The sequence below is a fragment of the Cynocephalus volans genome, chromosome Y, assembly GCF_027409185.1.
Source record: "Cynocephalus volans isolate mCynVol1 chromosome Y, mCynVol1.pri, whole genome shotgun sequence".
NCBI classification, from domain to species: domain Eukaryota; kingdom Metazoa; phylum Chordata; class Mammalia; order Dermoptera; family Cynocephalidae; genus Cynocephalus; species Cynocephalus volans.
In genome coordinates this window covers 2,456,086-2,471,447 of record NC_084479.1, presented here as the reverse complement: position 1 = coordinate 2,471,447, position 15,362 = coordinate 2,456,086, and the positions used below count along the sequence as shown (strand labels likewise).

At 40.7% G+C, this 15,362-nt stretch overlaps 1 protein-coding gene across 1 annotated transcript in view; it reads left to right on the top strand.

The window, feature by feature from the left end:
* Window positions 1–14,286, top strand: part of LOC134368955 (structural maintenance of chromosomes protein 1B-like) — a 73,375-nt gene extending 59,089 nt beyond the window's left edge. Inside the window, exons 19-25 of the mRNA XM_063085193.1 lie at window positions 3,358–3,456; window positions 6,185–6,341; window positions 6,812–6,966; window positions 8,177–8,328; window positions 10,248–10,317; window positions 13,213–13,323; window positions 14,167–14,286. Coding sequence (XP_062941263.1) covers window positions 3,358–3,456; window positions 6,185–6,341; window positions 6,812–6,966; window positions 8,177–8,328; window positions 10,248–10,317; window positions 13,213–13,323; window positions 14,167–14,286 — 864 coding nt within the window. The remainder of the gene's footprint in view (window positions 1–3,357; window positions 3,457–6,184; window positions 6,342–6,811; window positions 6,967–8,176; window positions 8,329–10,247; window positions 10,318–13,212; window positions 13,324–14,166) is intronic.
* Window positions 14,287–15,362: the final 1,076 nt, after the last annotated feature.

Here is a 15,362-nt window from a genome sequence, read left to right as displayed (position 1 = left end):
GGGACAGCACATCCAAACTCCATCAGCGAAGCTACTTACCCTAAGTGAATTAATTTACAGTATGTGCCTGTATTAAAAGATCACCTGTACTCCATAAATATGTAGAAATAAAAATTTAAAAGAATAAAGTACTGATACATGCTACAGCATGGATGAACCTTGAAGACCTTATGCTCAGTGAAATAAACCAGACTCAAAAAGACAAATGTTATATTGTTCCACTTATATGAAGTGCCTAGAATAGTCAACAAATTCATAAAGTCAGAAAGTAGAATAGTGGTAAACAGACTGAGGGGAAGAGGGTGTGGGAAGTTGTTTTTAATAGATACAGAATTTCAGTTTGGATGATGGAAAAGTTCTGGAGATGGGCGGTGGTGATGGTTGCACAGCAGTGTGATTGCACATAACGCCACTGGACTGTACAGTTTAAACTGTACAGTTTAAATTTTACGTTTCATAGTAAATGAAAATACACTATGTTTCGTATATTTTATCACAATAAAATTAAAAGTGAGTAAAATAAAATTAAAACTTTAAAAGGAAAGAAAAAGTATAGAGAATTCTTAAAATCTAAAAATAAGAAACCAACCTGATTAAAAACTGGACCAAAGACCTAAACAGACACTTCACCAAAGAAGATATACAGATGGCTACACACCTACACCACTACACACCTATCAGAATGGCCAGAATCACCACGACACACCTATTAGGATGGCCAAAATCCAGAACACTGACAAAACTAAATGCTGACGAGGATGTGGGAGCAACAGGAATTGTCTTTCATTGCAGAAATCCCTAGAATGGTACAGCCACTTTGGAAGACATTTTGGTAGTTTCTTCCAAAACTAAGAATACTCTTATTGGGCCGGCCCATGGCTCATTTGGGAGAGTGTGGTACTGATAACACCAAGGCCACGGGTTCAGATCCCTATATAGGGATGGCCGGTTAGCGCATGTGGGAGAGCGTGGTGCTGACAACACCAAGCCAAGGGTTAAGATCCCTGTACCGGTCACCTTGAAAAGAAATAAAATAAAAAACTCTTACCATATGTTCCAGCAGTTGCATTACATGGTATTTACCCAAAGATGCTGAAAACTTATGTCCATTCAAAAACTTGCACGTGGATGTTTATAGCAGCTTTATTAATAATTGCCAGAACTTTGAAACAACCAATTTATTCTTTAGTAGGTGAATGGATAAACTGGGGTACATTCAGACAATGGAATACTATCTAGCACTAGAAAGAAATGAACTGTCAAGCCATAAAAAGACATGGAGGAAACTTAAATGCATATTTCTAAGTGATAGAAGCCAATCTGAAAAGGCTACATACTGTATGATTCCAACCATATGACATTCCAGAAAAGGCAAAACTATGGAGACAGTAAAAAGATCAGTGGTTCTCAGGAGTGAAGGATGAACAGATGGAATACAGACTTTTAGGGTAGTGAAACTACTCTGTCTGATACCTTTACCGTGGGTACATGTTGTTATGCATTTATATAAACCCATGGAAGTTACACTAACAGGAGCAAATGCTAATGAAAACTTTGGACTTCAAGTGATTATGATGTGTCGGTGTAGGTTCATCACTTGTAACAAATGGACCACTGTGGTGGGAGATGACAGTGGGGGAGGCCGTGCATGTGCGGTTCAGGGGGTATATGGGATATCCCTGTAACCTTCCTCTCAACTTTGCTGTGAACCTAAAACTGCTCTGAAAAACAAAGTATTTTTTTAAAAAGATACTTGTCCTCTTTGTGCTAGTGAAGCTACACTGGAAGATTGCATTCACTCATGATGCTTTCAAAGTCCAGGATAGTGAAGAAAACCTAGGCCAGATCATGTTGGGAAGTGAAGGTTTGGGGAATACGCTGATTCTCTTCAAATAGGTGAAGGTCTCTCATGTGGACCACACTCGTTCCTTCTGGTCCTGAGGAGAATACTAGATTTGGAGAGCAGAGGCCACTTCCTAGTAGAAAGATAGAGGGCATCTACTGGTGAGTTCCCCAATTGGAATTTCATAAGCACATCTAGTGGTGGTGGTGTAATAGTGATGCTGTACGAGATATTCTACAAAGCCCCAAATAAAACAGCATTAGATATGAGTTGTCTCTCTCCTGATGGCTTAACAGTGATCACTGGTTAAAAATGATTGTCTTACAATTGTTGTAGGAGTATTGTCTTACAACACTTGTGAGCTAGAACCTGACATTCGCCTAGAAGTTGGAGGTGTTCAGACAGAGAGTAAGTTACTTTGACCTGCCAGGGTTCTCATAGAAGATTCTTAAATTGTGGGGGAGACTTTACTAGATGACTGGTTCCCAAATCGTAATGTGCTGGGGAAGCATCTGGGAATCTTGTTGCCCAAGAGTCTGCATTTCTAACAGCTGGCAGGTGAGGCCTGCTGTCGCTAGCCCACTGACCACACTTTGAGTAGCAAGGCACCAGATGACTTACATAGAAGTTTAATACAAGACGATGTCGAATCACATAAAAAATAATCATGAGATTTAGGTTTCAACGATACATTTTGTATTCAAGTTCAACTTCTGTGTGAGCTGTTTTAACACATGTATTACATAAAATGTAGACTTAATTCCAAAAGTAGTATCATTGAGTTTGTTTTAGCTGAGAATATCTACAAAAGAGAGAGTGACAGGTTTGTTGTTTTTTCCCTCTTAATTTGTGGTTCTTGGTTTTGGCCTGAGGCCAGCCTACAGCTGAAGAAGTACTCGTTTGTTTCTTCTTTGCTATTCCTTCCTTCGTTCAGAGAGTAATGTATATGGAAATAGAAGTATATTTTGTCGGTCATTGCACTAGGCACTAAGAATACAGCAGTGAACACAATGGTCAAAAATCCTCTCTCATATTCTGGTGGGGGAGAGACATACAGACAAAATGACAAACAAGTAAAATATTTGTGTGTGAGGTGTTGATACATGCTAAAGAGAAAAATAAGGAAGGAAAGGGAATATAGGGTGTTGGTGGGGACGAGTTTGCAGTTTTAGGTGGAGAGACCAGGGATGGCCTGAAGGCAGCCAGTGAGGAGAGGAGGTGAGACCCGAAGTGGTGCAGACATCTAGGGGAGGTTGTCCAGGCAGACGGCAGTGTGCCAGCCCCGAGGTGGTCGTGTGCCTGCTGTGCTCAAGAAGGCCAGTGTGGTTGGAGCAGAGTGAGCACGGGACACGGGTGCATGATGAAATTAGGTGACCAGGGCCCAGGTCATCGTGGCCTTAAAGGCCTCCATTGTTAGCTTTTAATCTGAATGAGTTGACAAGGAACTGGAGGGCTGGGGGCTGACAGATGAATAGAGATCACCATTTCAGAAAGCAGTTTCACATGTTTTTCAGTTGGGAACCGAAGCAGAAAGTACGCAGGCAACAGGTGATATCTATGAAAAAGAAGGAGCCATCGAAATAGACTACAGCTCTCTAAGTGAGGATTTGAAGGTAATTGAAAGATTTCAATTGTTTCTAAGTCATAGTAATATGGAATATAGTATTTAAATATCACAGGAAGACACTTAGATGATCGAGTTTTTCTTTTTAAAGTAGATTTCCCTAATGGATTTTGAAGTATACAAAGGAAAAACAGTTTTTCTATACTCAACAACACTTCTGACACCAAATATGTGGTTTTTTTCCATACCAAGCAATTCTCTGATTCTCTGAATACCACCTTGGCATTCTGCGATTCAGCTGAATTCCAACACTATCTGCCTGGACTTAGTATCAGATCCCACAAGTTAAGGGCTAAGTCCCACAAGACTGCTCATACTTTAGACACCAGTTACAAGTCAAGCTTCCCCTACTTCTGACCAACTGACTTCTGACCAATTGGGGGATCCCACCACCTCCTTAGGTTTGATAATTTGCTAGAATGATTCAGAGAACTCAGCGGAATATTTTAATTACATTTGCTGGTTTATCACAAAGGAATAAAACTCAAGAACAGCCAAATAGAAGAGATGCATAGGACCAGGTATGGGAGTGGGATGCAGAGTTTCCATGTCCTCTCTCATACCCCCTCCAGGTTCACCACCTTCCCAGCATGTCCATGTGTTCACCAACCCAGAAGCTGTTCAAACCACATTATTTGGGGATTTTGTGGAAGCTTCACTATGTAGCCACGATTGAGTAAATCACTCGTCCCTGGTGATTATATACTCAATCTCCAGCCTCTCTCCCCTCCCCAGAAAGGAGAGGCTGGGGTTGGTTCCTCTGGCAACCAGGAGTCAGCTCATCAACATAAACTCTGGTTTGTTGGAAAGGGGCTTATTATGAATAACGAAAAATGCTCCTCTCACCTCTGTCACTCAGGAAATTCCAAGGGTTTTAGAAACTCTGTGCCAGGAATCAGGACAAAGACCAGAGATATATTTATTATATCACAGTATCACAAAATGGCAGTAAATAGGTTACTTTTCTAATGTTTGTATCATCGTGTCTCTGTGTGTTCTGCAGAACACTAGTACCGTGACATGTCTAGCCAAAGAAAAGTTTCTGTGGTCAGGTTGAGAAGTCCTGCATCAACAAAAGTAGCCAAATCCAGCATCCTGAACTTGCCCTGTCAGTGTGCCAATGCAGTACCCTCAATAGGTACAGGGGCTTCTCCAGAGTGCCGTAGGTGATAGTGTAGCCATTGCCCCACAGCTGCAGAGCAAAGACCTGCAATGCAGCTTCATAGTCCCTTAATTAAGCACCTCTGGTTCGTTTCTCATGAGGTCAAAATACTGCAGCCAGTCTTGGCTTTCCAGCCACAGCCACAACCTTCAGAGGAGAGAGAGGCTGCCTTTTGTAGTGGTGCTGTTCCAAGACTGAAAAAGTTCTTTCTACCAAGCCCCAGTAATTGTCTTCTCCTCCCAGTGGCCTAAATGGAGCCACATGTTCACTCCTGAGCCAATCACTGTGAGGGAGGGGGCGGTAGTCTCTGTCTTAGACCAAGCAGGCCCACCCCTATCTACTACCTAGGATCTATGAGGCAGAGATGGGCCTACCTGGTCAAAAGCATGGGCTGTGATGGAAAGGAAGGAATGAGAGTGGATGCTGAGGAGCGATACCCACCACATCTTTTTTCTTTTTTAAAAAGGACCGACCGGTAAGGGGATCTTAACCTTTGACTTGATGTTCTCAGCACCACGCTCACCCAGTGAGCAAACCGGCCATCCATATATGGGATCTGAACCCGTGGCCTTAGTGTTATCAGCACCACACTCTCCCGAGTGAGCCACCGGCCGGCCCCCACCACATCTTTTCACTTCATATGTTAATATATTTTATTAGATTTGCTGGACTCTTTGATTATATTTGTGGCACCTTTTGGCAATCAGAAAGAAGATTTTGTCCTTTCCCACCTCATTACTGAGTAAACGTTTTCTTCCCGTTTATGGTTTTCTTTTGTTTTCATTTACCTCTGTAATTCATCTGAAATTTATTTTAGTTTATGGTATGAGTTAAGAATCTATTTTTTAAAAAGGGCCCAAGTTAACTAATTTACTCGCCAGCATTTTTCAAATACTCTCTTCCCAGTGAATTAAAATGTCACCTTTACCATGTATTAATTAACCCTCTTTGGGAGGTGAAGAAACTTTTCCTGGACGGGCATGCGACACACTTTCTCTTCCCTCCTCCCTTGAGTGTGTTCTATTCACCATTCACGTTTCAGGCTGTCACCTGCTCTAGCTGGGCTGGATCTCTCTCTGCCCCGTAGTACCTATGCTTGCCCTGTTAGTGGTCTTTTCACCCTGTTGTAAATGCCAGTTTATATTTCTGACTACCCTGTGAGCCCTTTAAAGGCAAAGATGACAGTTTCCATCATTGAATCCTCAATGTCTAATACATAGTAGATGATCAATATTTTTAACAAGTAAATAAAGGTGATATATAAACTTGTGCTTTTTAGCCAGATTAACAAATAAGAAGGTAAAGTGCATTCCAAGAGAGTAGTATATACAACACTAGAGCCATAAAAGAGCACAGCAGACTCAACACAGCCGACTCAGGAAGCTACAAACACTGTGGTGCGACTGCAGCTCCAGGCTCAGAGAGGGCTTTGGGGAGGGTGGTGCACAGAGGGAGCTGGTAGGGCCAGATGGTGAAGGGCCCTGCATGTGTGCCTTACCTTAGCAATCTGGATGTAAAAGGCATGACCATCACTGTTGTTCTTTGCCAATAATAGGCTTTACAAACTGATAAAGAAGTCGAGGCCCACCTTAGATTCCTACTGCAGCAGATAGCATCCCAGGAAGATGTTCTGTGCAAGACAGCAGCCCCAAACCTACGAGCCAAGGAGAACTTAAAGACTGCCAGAGACAAGTTGCAAGAATCCACAGATGGTGAAATTGCATTTAGCTGTTAATAAGATCATATTCATGGGTGTTGTGATTTCTTTAACACTTGACAACAATCCCCCAGATTCTGCCTTTCTCTTTTTTTATTATATATATTTATCTCTATTGTCTTAATGTGTGTGCTTTTAATACTGAATCACTAATTGCTTCCTTTTTGAAAAATTGCTTAATTTAAAACATGTTGGTTATTTTAGAACAGATTTTTGAAATACCAGTAAAATTTATTAAATACTTGTTAGAATTTGTCAATATTAGTTAGAAATTATCCCTATTAGAAAAAGGGCTCATCAATTGTAAAAGCCATGCCTTAATATTAATTGAGGTATTTTGAAGGTAGATTTACGCGAGACAACCAAACTCGAAATCTAATTTTAAAAGTATTTTATGCTTTAAAGTTTAAATAAGAGAAGCCCCCTCAGTGGTTTCCAAAATAAAGAACATTGATTTTCTCTTAGCTTTTGAGGCCAGCAGAAAGGAAGCCAGAATGTGTAGGCAAGAGTTTGAACATGTGAAAAAAAGGAGATACGATCTTTTCAGCCAGTGTTTTGAGCACGTCTTAATCTCAATTGATCAAATCTACAAGAAGCTCTGCAGAAACGACAGTGCCCAAGTATGTATTTTTCACCCCAAAATACTATTGGGAATTTTGTATTATTGATAGTGGTTTTTTTCTGGTGGGAAATAAACAAACACTGCCACATTATTTGAGTGACTTGCTTATAGGGCAAAGTCAGTTCATGAAGATTGGTTCTCTAATGACCTGTTTTTAGATCCCATTCACTCTACACTGGCCAGCCTGGACAAAACTCTGGGCCTGTCTCTTCATCTAAAAAAACGAGTGGGTTAGATCATTTGGTTTCCAGGTTCTCTTGAGTTCTGAAATTCTGTTGTCTGGTACTAATTTAGTTTTATAGAATTGTAGGTCTGTATGGTAAAGGTAGGGTCATGTAGAAGACCTTGGGAAAACAGTTGATTTGTGAAGTTGAACAGAGTAACAAGTGAGAGAAAGAACTAAAGGTAGGACTCAAATCCAGATATGTCCCTTTTAATGACAGCCTCTTTGCTACAACCACCCACTGCATTATAAACATCCATAGCAAATACTTGTGGAATTGAGTGTGGAATAGAGATGTAGGTCAGGACTTACTACCTGCTCTGGTTTTGTTTTCTTTTTCTTTTTCTTTCTTTCTTTCTTTTTTTTTTTGATGACTGAGACTTGGTCCTGGATCAGATATTTTGAATTTCAACTGAAAATAACATACTAATTTTCAGTAAAGTAAGATTAAAATAAACCCATTAACTCCTTGAGAACAGGAGTCATCTCTTTATTTACAGTGCCTGGCCCACAACTGACATTCAATAAATGTTTGATGAATAAACCAGTGAGTCAATTGAATAAAGACTGTTTTTATAAGACAATGGCATATGCTGCAGAGGTTAGAATGGCAGTCTGGTGGCAAGGCCTGATCCTTGGACATGTTAGTACGTTTTCCCTCTTTCCTCTACCCAGACAACCCTGTTGCCTGTGATTACATGTAGAACTTAAATACATTACTTACAGGCATTGGTATTTTTACATCAAAATTGAGGAAAACCTAGGGCTGGCCAGTTGGCTCACTTGGGAGAGTGTGGTGCTGACAACACCAAGTCAAGGGTTAAGATCCCCTTACTGGTCACCTTTAAAAAAAAAAACTTTTTTTTTTTTAAATTGAGGAAAACCTAACCAATAGAATATTTTGCATTTAAACTCTGTGGCAGCCCCAAGTTGAAACTTACTAGTTGCTTTTCTAATGTTGCTAAATAACTAAAATGCGTTTCAGGCATTTCTTAGCCCGGAGAACCCTGAAGAACCTTACTTGGAGGGAATTAGCTATAACTGCATAGCACCAGGGAAACGATTTATGCTGATGGACAATTTGTCAGGGGGAGAAAAGTGTGTGGCAGCGTTGGCTCTCCTGTTTGCTGTGCACAGGTAAGGCCACAACAAGCTACTCGGTTTTGTGTAAGGGCAGAAACCAAGCAGACCATCTTATAAAAGACGTATTAACTATTTGTCTTCATTAATATTTACTAATGTGATACAAAACTCTTCTTCAGCCAGACAATTCAAGTTATGTTTTAGGCCTGCAACAATGTAGACAGCAAATCTAAGAGAGTTCAGTCTTTGACAGATTTTTATTCAGTTTCTATTATCAATAGTTGCTATATTCCAGCTTTCTAGAAAAGAAAGAAAAATATTTTGAATGGCCAAATGTGACATCAGGATTGCCAGGAAACAAAGACAACAAACAAAAAGTAGTCCAACTTGTACATTATTTTCCTAGTCCATATTCAGAGATCTGCTGTTTAGTAAAGAATGGTAAGCTAAGTATTTGTTTTAAAAAGTATTTAACCTCCTTATTTCCTCTGATGATGGTGATACTGTTTCTTTGTAAAATAAATCAAGAAACAAAAAGTTAACTAAAATTAAGGCAAATAATAGCTTTCACCATTCACAGCATTAGATGAAGATCTGAGCCATAGACGATGCTGCCTCTCTATTTCCGTGACGAGGAACATATACAGGAGTGTGACAACCCTTGTTCACTGGTCTCAAGAAGGAAAAGGAATAGGTCACCACAGGAAAGGGAGAAAAGACCATTATGGCAGGGGGACTGTGGGAGAGCAGGAGGCAGGTTCTGTACAAGGAATCTTAGCAGAATAAGACTGTTACCATCCATTTATTCAACAATATTTACTAACTATTTACTGTGTGCCAGGTGCTACTGCAGACACTGGGGAGACAGCTGTGAACAAAACAAAATGCCTGCCTCAGATACTTCATTTTAGTTGGGGAAGACAGATAGTAAATAGGGTATATTAGTAAACTAATTCTCTTATATAGAGAATATTAGAAAATCACAAGTCCTATAGAGGGGAAAAAAAAAAGTAGGAAATGGAGATAGTGAGTAGCGTAGAAGGGTTTGTGGTATTAAAGAGTTTCAGGAAGGCCTGTTTGAGAGGGTAACATTTGAGCAGTGATTTGAAGGAATTATGGGAGCAAGTTGTAGATAGCTACGGGAAGAATGTTCTAGATGTGAGGAGTAGCAAGTGTCAAGGCCCTGAGGCCAGAGTGAGCCTGGCATGTGTGAAGAATAGGCTTTATGCAGCAGTGGCAGGCACAGGGTTTGAAAACTACTGTGACAAGGTGAAAGATGGTGATGGGTTGGACCAGGATGAGAACAGAAGTTTGAGCTGGCAGAACTTACTGACAGACAGGGCGTGGAGTGTGAAGGACTGATGACTCCATGGATTTTGGCCTAATCAACTAGAGTGATAAGAGCTGCAGTAAGAGGCAGCTTACTACAATACCACAAGAGGGAGTAGTTTTGGAAGGGCAGGTAAGGAGTTTGATTTTGGATGACTGTGAGATGCTGGTTAGACCCCTACGTGGAATTGTTGAGTAAGCAGTTGGACATGTGAGGCAAGAGTTCAGAAGGATTGGTAGAAGTACTGGGAGCTGTCAGTATTTGGATGGTATTTAAAACCTTGAGACCAGATGGAATCACCAAGGGAGTTAATTAGAGACAAGAGAGCCCTAAACCCTTAGCCCTGAGGGCACGGCCATGTTCAAGGTCAGAGAGATGAAGTGTTAGCAGAAGAAATGCAGAGGGAGCAGTGGGTGAGGGCAGTAGACTGTGTCATCCTAGTGTTTTAAGGAGCGGGGATGACTGAGTACTCCTTGCATAGGTCACACAGGATGAGCATTGGATTTAGCAACATAAAGGTCATTGATTACCCAGACAAAAGTATCCAAAAGGATGTGTTTTATTCTGACTAATGTTGTTAATGCTTTCCTCCAAGTCTTTTGTAAAACAGAAAATTGTAACTTTACTGTTTTTTTTTTTCTAGTTTTCGGCCTGCTCCATTCTTTGTTTTAGATGAAGTGGACGCATCCCTGGACAATACTAACATTGGCAAAGTAAGTTTCTTTCTGCTTTTAATTTTCAACACAATATTTATAATTGCAGTCAGAAGACAGTTTACCTTGAACAAACAGGGTTGTGGGACAAGCAATGATAATTGCTGAATAAAAATCAATACTTTAAAAATCTGAGTTAAGGGCCGACCCCGTGGCTCACTCGGGAGAGTGCAGTGCTGGGAGCGCAGCGGCGCTCCCGCCGCGGGTTCGGATCCTATATAGGGATGGCTGGTGCGCTCACTGGCTGAGCGCGGTGCGGGCAGCACCAAGCCAAGGGTTACGGTCCACTTACCGGTAAAAAAATCTGAGTTAAATATCTAAAAGCAAGGTGATTGTTTTCATTACAGGTTTAGGGGACCCTCAAGATTTGATAGGAAATCAACACAGAGGTCAGATGAGGATCACTGTGCTCTACCAGCAGCATTACTACCGCCATAACTTGCTTCTCCCAAATCTAGATATTGAGAACTAGAGGGCAACTAATAGCAGGCCACAGGGTTTTATCTCATGGATCAAATTAGTTGTTTAATAAAGTCTGTGAATAGCAGCACTAAATAAAATTCTACCTTCCCAATTTTATCAAAACTTACTTGGGCATGATCCTGTTTTCAGTATTTCAGACAGTGAGGGAGCTAAGGTCACAGTTTAACTTGCAAGTTAAATTTTAGGCAGCATTCAAAGACCAATGGGTAGTTTGTACAGAGCCAACTAAAGACCCAGGCTCGCAGCTCACATAGCTTGACTGTAATTAGATTGAATTTGGGAAAGGCGAATGGGGTCAGTCATGGAACATGAACAAAGGACAAAGGCAAACCCTGGCAGTGCCCGTCACTACCCAAAGCAGGGACAGCTCCAACCTGCAGAGTTGCAGTATCATGGTCCTACTGCTAGGGCCATCCATTTTTGGAGGTGGATGAATTAGACTGTCCTGGTTCTGATTCCAGGCCCACCCACCTTCCAGAAATGACTGGGCTTTGCACTTACGGCTGCTTACAAGAAGGCTGTCCTGGTCACGCTGGCAGATACAGTTCTCATTACTTACTTGTAAACTGGCATTCTGTTTTATAACCTAGTTTTGTGAGCTTGGCTTATCTTCAGTCTTAGGGTGCTGCCCAGTGGGTTCTGTGCCTCTGAAGCTGACTTCCCTGATTTCTTACTATGTTGAGTCTCACGTGAGATGCCTGGGCGAGTCATGGGACATTACCAAGCCGCAGCCTGAGATACCTTCTTATGGCATGAATGTAGTCTCTCAGCATTTCCCAAGTTGTATTCATCTAACCCAAATCTTTCTAGGACCCCTCCTTTTTTTTTTTTTTTTTTGGTCTTTTTCGTGACCGGTACTCAGCCAGTGAGTGCACCGGCCATTCCTATATAGGATCCGAACCCGCGGCGGAAGCGTCACCGCGCTCCCAGCGCCGCACTCTCTCGCGTGTGCCATGGGCTCGGCCCTAGGACCCTCCTTTTTTAATATGGCACAGGATACTCAAGGATATCACATGAACTCCACACCACACAAAAATGTCTATGCCAGAAACTTCATGGTAACTGGGAGAAGAAGAAAACACATGAGCAAGAGAAAATCCTGATTTGTCTCTCTTGAATGACAGCAGTCTGCATCAGCTGACTGGACTCCTTGGCCTGACCCATTTGGGAGAAATCTCCCCTTAGAAGGTTAATTTTTGTACTTTGTATCCCATATTCTGTGGAGCAGGAAATCTTTGTGAATTGCTGCTTTTTTTGGTTGCATTTAAGGTATCCACATCTTCCAGCAAAATTTAGATGTTTGCACTGGTGGCATCTCCAGGGACTAGGCCTTACTTAAGACTTCCATTAGCACCTATCCTATGTATTAAAACCTCTTAATTTCCATTATCCCTTTGAGATTTATGATCCTGGCACTCCGTTGCTGAATTGAGTGTGAGCGCTTATGTACTATGAGCAACTATGAAGCAGCCTCCACTCCTTGTGATCAGGGTGCCCAACATTTACTCTCCAAGCAAAATGCATGCCGTACATCTTTGCATCCTATCTCCTTTTCTTTTCCTCTCACTACCCCAAGCCTTTTTTTAGTCCTGTATCATAGTAGCTACGATTAGTTAGTTGCCTGTAATGCTGGCATTCCTTCTGTGAATTCAGCCTCTTAGCTGAGAGCAGTTTCCTTCCTCGCCCATCATTCACCTTAGCTGGTGACTCACTCCTCAAAGGAAACTGCTGTTCCTGCTTCCAAAGCCTGTTTCCAGTGTTCTGGGGTGCAGCCAGGACCGATACACACACAGACCCACTCCAGCCCTCAGAGAGGTCTAGGGAGTGGGCAAGTATCATTAGACTGTTGCTACTTGGAGTCTAAGTTCTTCTCTGTCGTTCTCCAAGCTGTAAGTAGTTTGTTCACCAAGGCTCATTTCTGTCCAGTATATTTTGCTCATAGTCTCATTTCCTTTTGGAATTGAGCTTCCGGAGGAGCCGAAGTTTACCTCTAACCAAATGTCTGGATTATGGATACGTATTCAATTGCCATGTATTTCCCATCTTCAGGGCTTGAGTTGGCAAAATAGTAAGTTGGAAGTTTAAATACCAGTTCTTCACTCATAAAATGTCTCATTATAAAGGCTGATTCACATGAGAGTATCTCAAGTTAGAGCTGTATTCATTAACATATTCTTAAAGTTTTAGATCACAGGTTTAATGAAGTTCATTTTTTTTACTTACTTCTTATATTTTAGAATCTAAACTATTTCCATGGCTGCAATTGTGGTGGATTTACTGAATTACCAGAGAGGCAAGTGAGTGCCTATCACCTAAAATGGGCAGACTCAGAGACATGCAGAATCACTGTCCCCAAAGTCCAAACAAGGCCTATCCTTGCTGACAAAATGTGTGCTTTTTATTTCCACCCAGGTATCAAGTTACATCAAAGAGCAGACTCAAGAACAGTGTCAGATGATCATCATTTCCTTAAAAGAAGAGTTCTATTCCAGAGCTAATGCGCTAATAGGCGTCTATCCAGAGGTAAAGCTCAATTACGGGGGAGAGGAGAAACAGCTATAAACCCACCTTAGTACTCCTATAGCTACAGGCCTTTCCTTTTATAACTAAAAGTTCCAAATGAAGTTTGTAGATACCGTTTGACTTCCGCAGTAAATAAATATAGGCTGAAATGATTTTTTAATCAAATAAGACTTAAAAGTAACTATTCAGATATTTACCTATGACAGTACATGGAGATTTAAGATATATCTTAAGTGAAAGAAGCAAATTGAAAATTACAGAATAGTAGTAGTTTTGTTTCATAAAATAATAGTACACATTAACTTGCAGAGAGTAACCTGTTAATATTATAGTTCACATTTCTGTCATGTTTGAATGTTTGAAGCAAAACAAATTCACCATGATAGAACAAAGAACCATTTATCTTCCAAAAGTATCACAGGATAAAACAAAAGAACTCACTAGACGTTCCAGGTTGATAGTAACTTTTAGATTGTGAACACACCTTTCTTAAGCCATCCACAATACTTACCTGAGCTAATGGAGCAGAGCAACTAGTTGAAGTCATTTGGTTTTTGGGCAGTTGGGTTTACCTCCTGAGTTTTCCTTTAAGCTAAGATAAAAATTAATTTACAGAATGTCAGGGAACCACCTGGAAATATGTCATGTGAGATATGGAAAATCTCATACCAGATAATATTTTAAAAAACAAGTGATATAAATGCAGATAACTGATACCTTTTTAGGTACAAAGAGTTTCCTTTTTAATGCAAATCCAGACTCACTAATAGCTCTTATTTTACTTTAATAATACTTTTTCCCTATTAGGGGAACTGGCTTTTAACTGTCTTTTCTCCATTTCAGTATGATGACTGCATGTTCAGCCGAGTTTTGACCCTAGATCTTTCTCAGTATCCAGAACCTGAAGACCAACAAAGCAGCAAGAGACATGGAGAGTCCCGTGAGAACCTAGAGTGCCCTTGAGCACCTGCCAGCTCGAAGAGCAAACAGGACAGTCCTATAGTGGTCAGGTTAATCATTGTTTAGTTCCCACTCTGAAACTCAACCAGCTCTTGAATAACAAACTTCTGGAGCAAGCAGGACCAACCTGGTGTGCCGTTTAAGGAAAAATCTTAGTTGTTCTAGCTAGAGGCTGTGAGCTCATTTCAGTGAAGGAGTGTTCAGGCCCCACTGCAGTAGGGAAAGTTTTCTATGAGAGTCAGCATTGAATGAGCTTAAGTGGAAAAAAAAAAAAAAGTATAATTTTCTACCATAATTTTAACTTCTGCATTGAAACAAGCTAGTCAGAAGAACTTTGAATTCTGTATCATCTTCACTCTGGTCTTGCCTTGCACCTGTAAGTAATCTTTAAGGGAAATTCTTCGTTTTAAATGTACTAGTTATAGGGCAGTTAATAAATATTGTTGAACCTGGTTTTTATGGAAAATTGTTTCAGAGGAACTATACGTCAATATTGAAAACATTAATAAAAAATAGTCTTATTTAAAATGTCTCCAATGTACTATTTTACAAGCCAAAGAAAATTTTAATGGTGAAACAATTACATCTGCTTCAAGGCAATCGAAATTTTTCTAAATATAATTTCTATAAAGGAAAACTCGAAGAATACAGGCTTTCTCAAGTAACAGCTCACTTTTCCACTTACACACATTCTTATGTGTAGGAAAGAAAGTCGCACACTTTTCAGCAGTACTTCATTTCCACTTCAAAACAGAGCAAGAAGATTCTGAGGTGGTCTTCTACTTAAGACTGCTCTGGGGCCAAGTGTTCACCAAGGAGCAGCCTCCTGAGATAACAGAATCACTTCTGAACAGCACTACTTCATGCAATAACAATGCACTCTGTGCCTAAGAACTACGTTAAGTCACAAAAAGACTCGCTGCCATGCCCCGAGGGAGCCTCCAGCACAGTGAGAGCAACTTTCTCAGCTGTAGGTAGCAGAAGCCAGTTGGTCCTTCTCCTTTGTTCTTTTTTTTTTTAGTACTGGCACTACCATCAAAGTCATCTACTACTACTTCTATCTTGAAAGACATCAACTT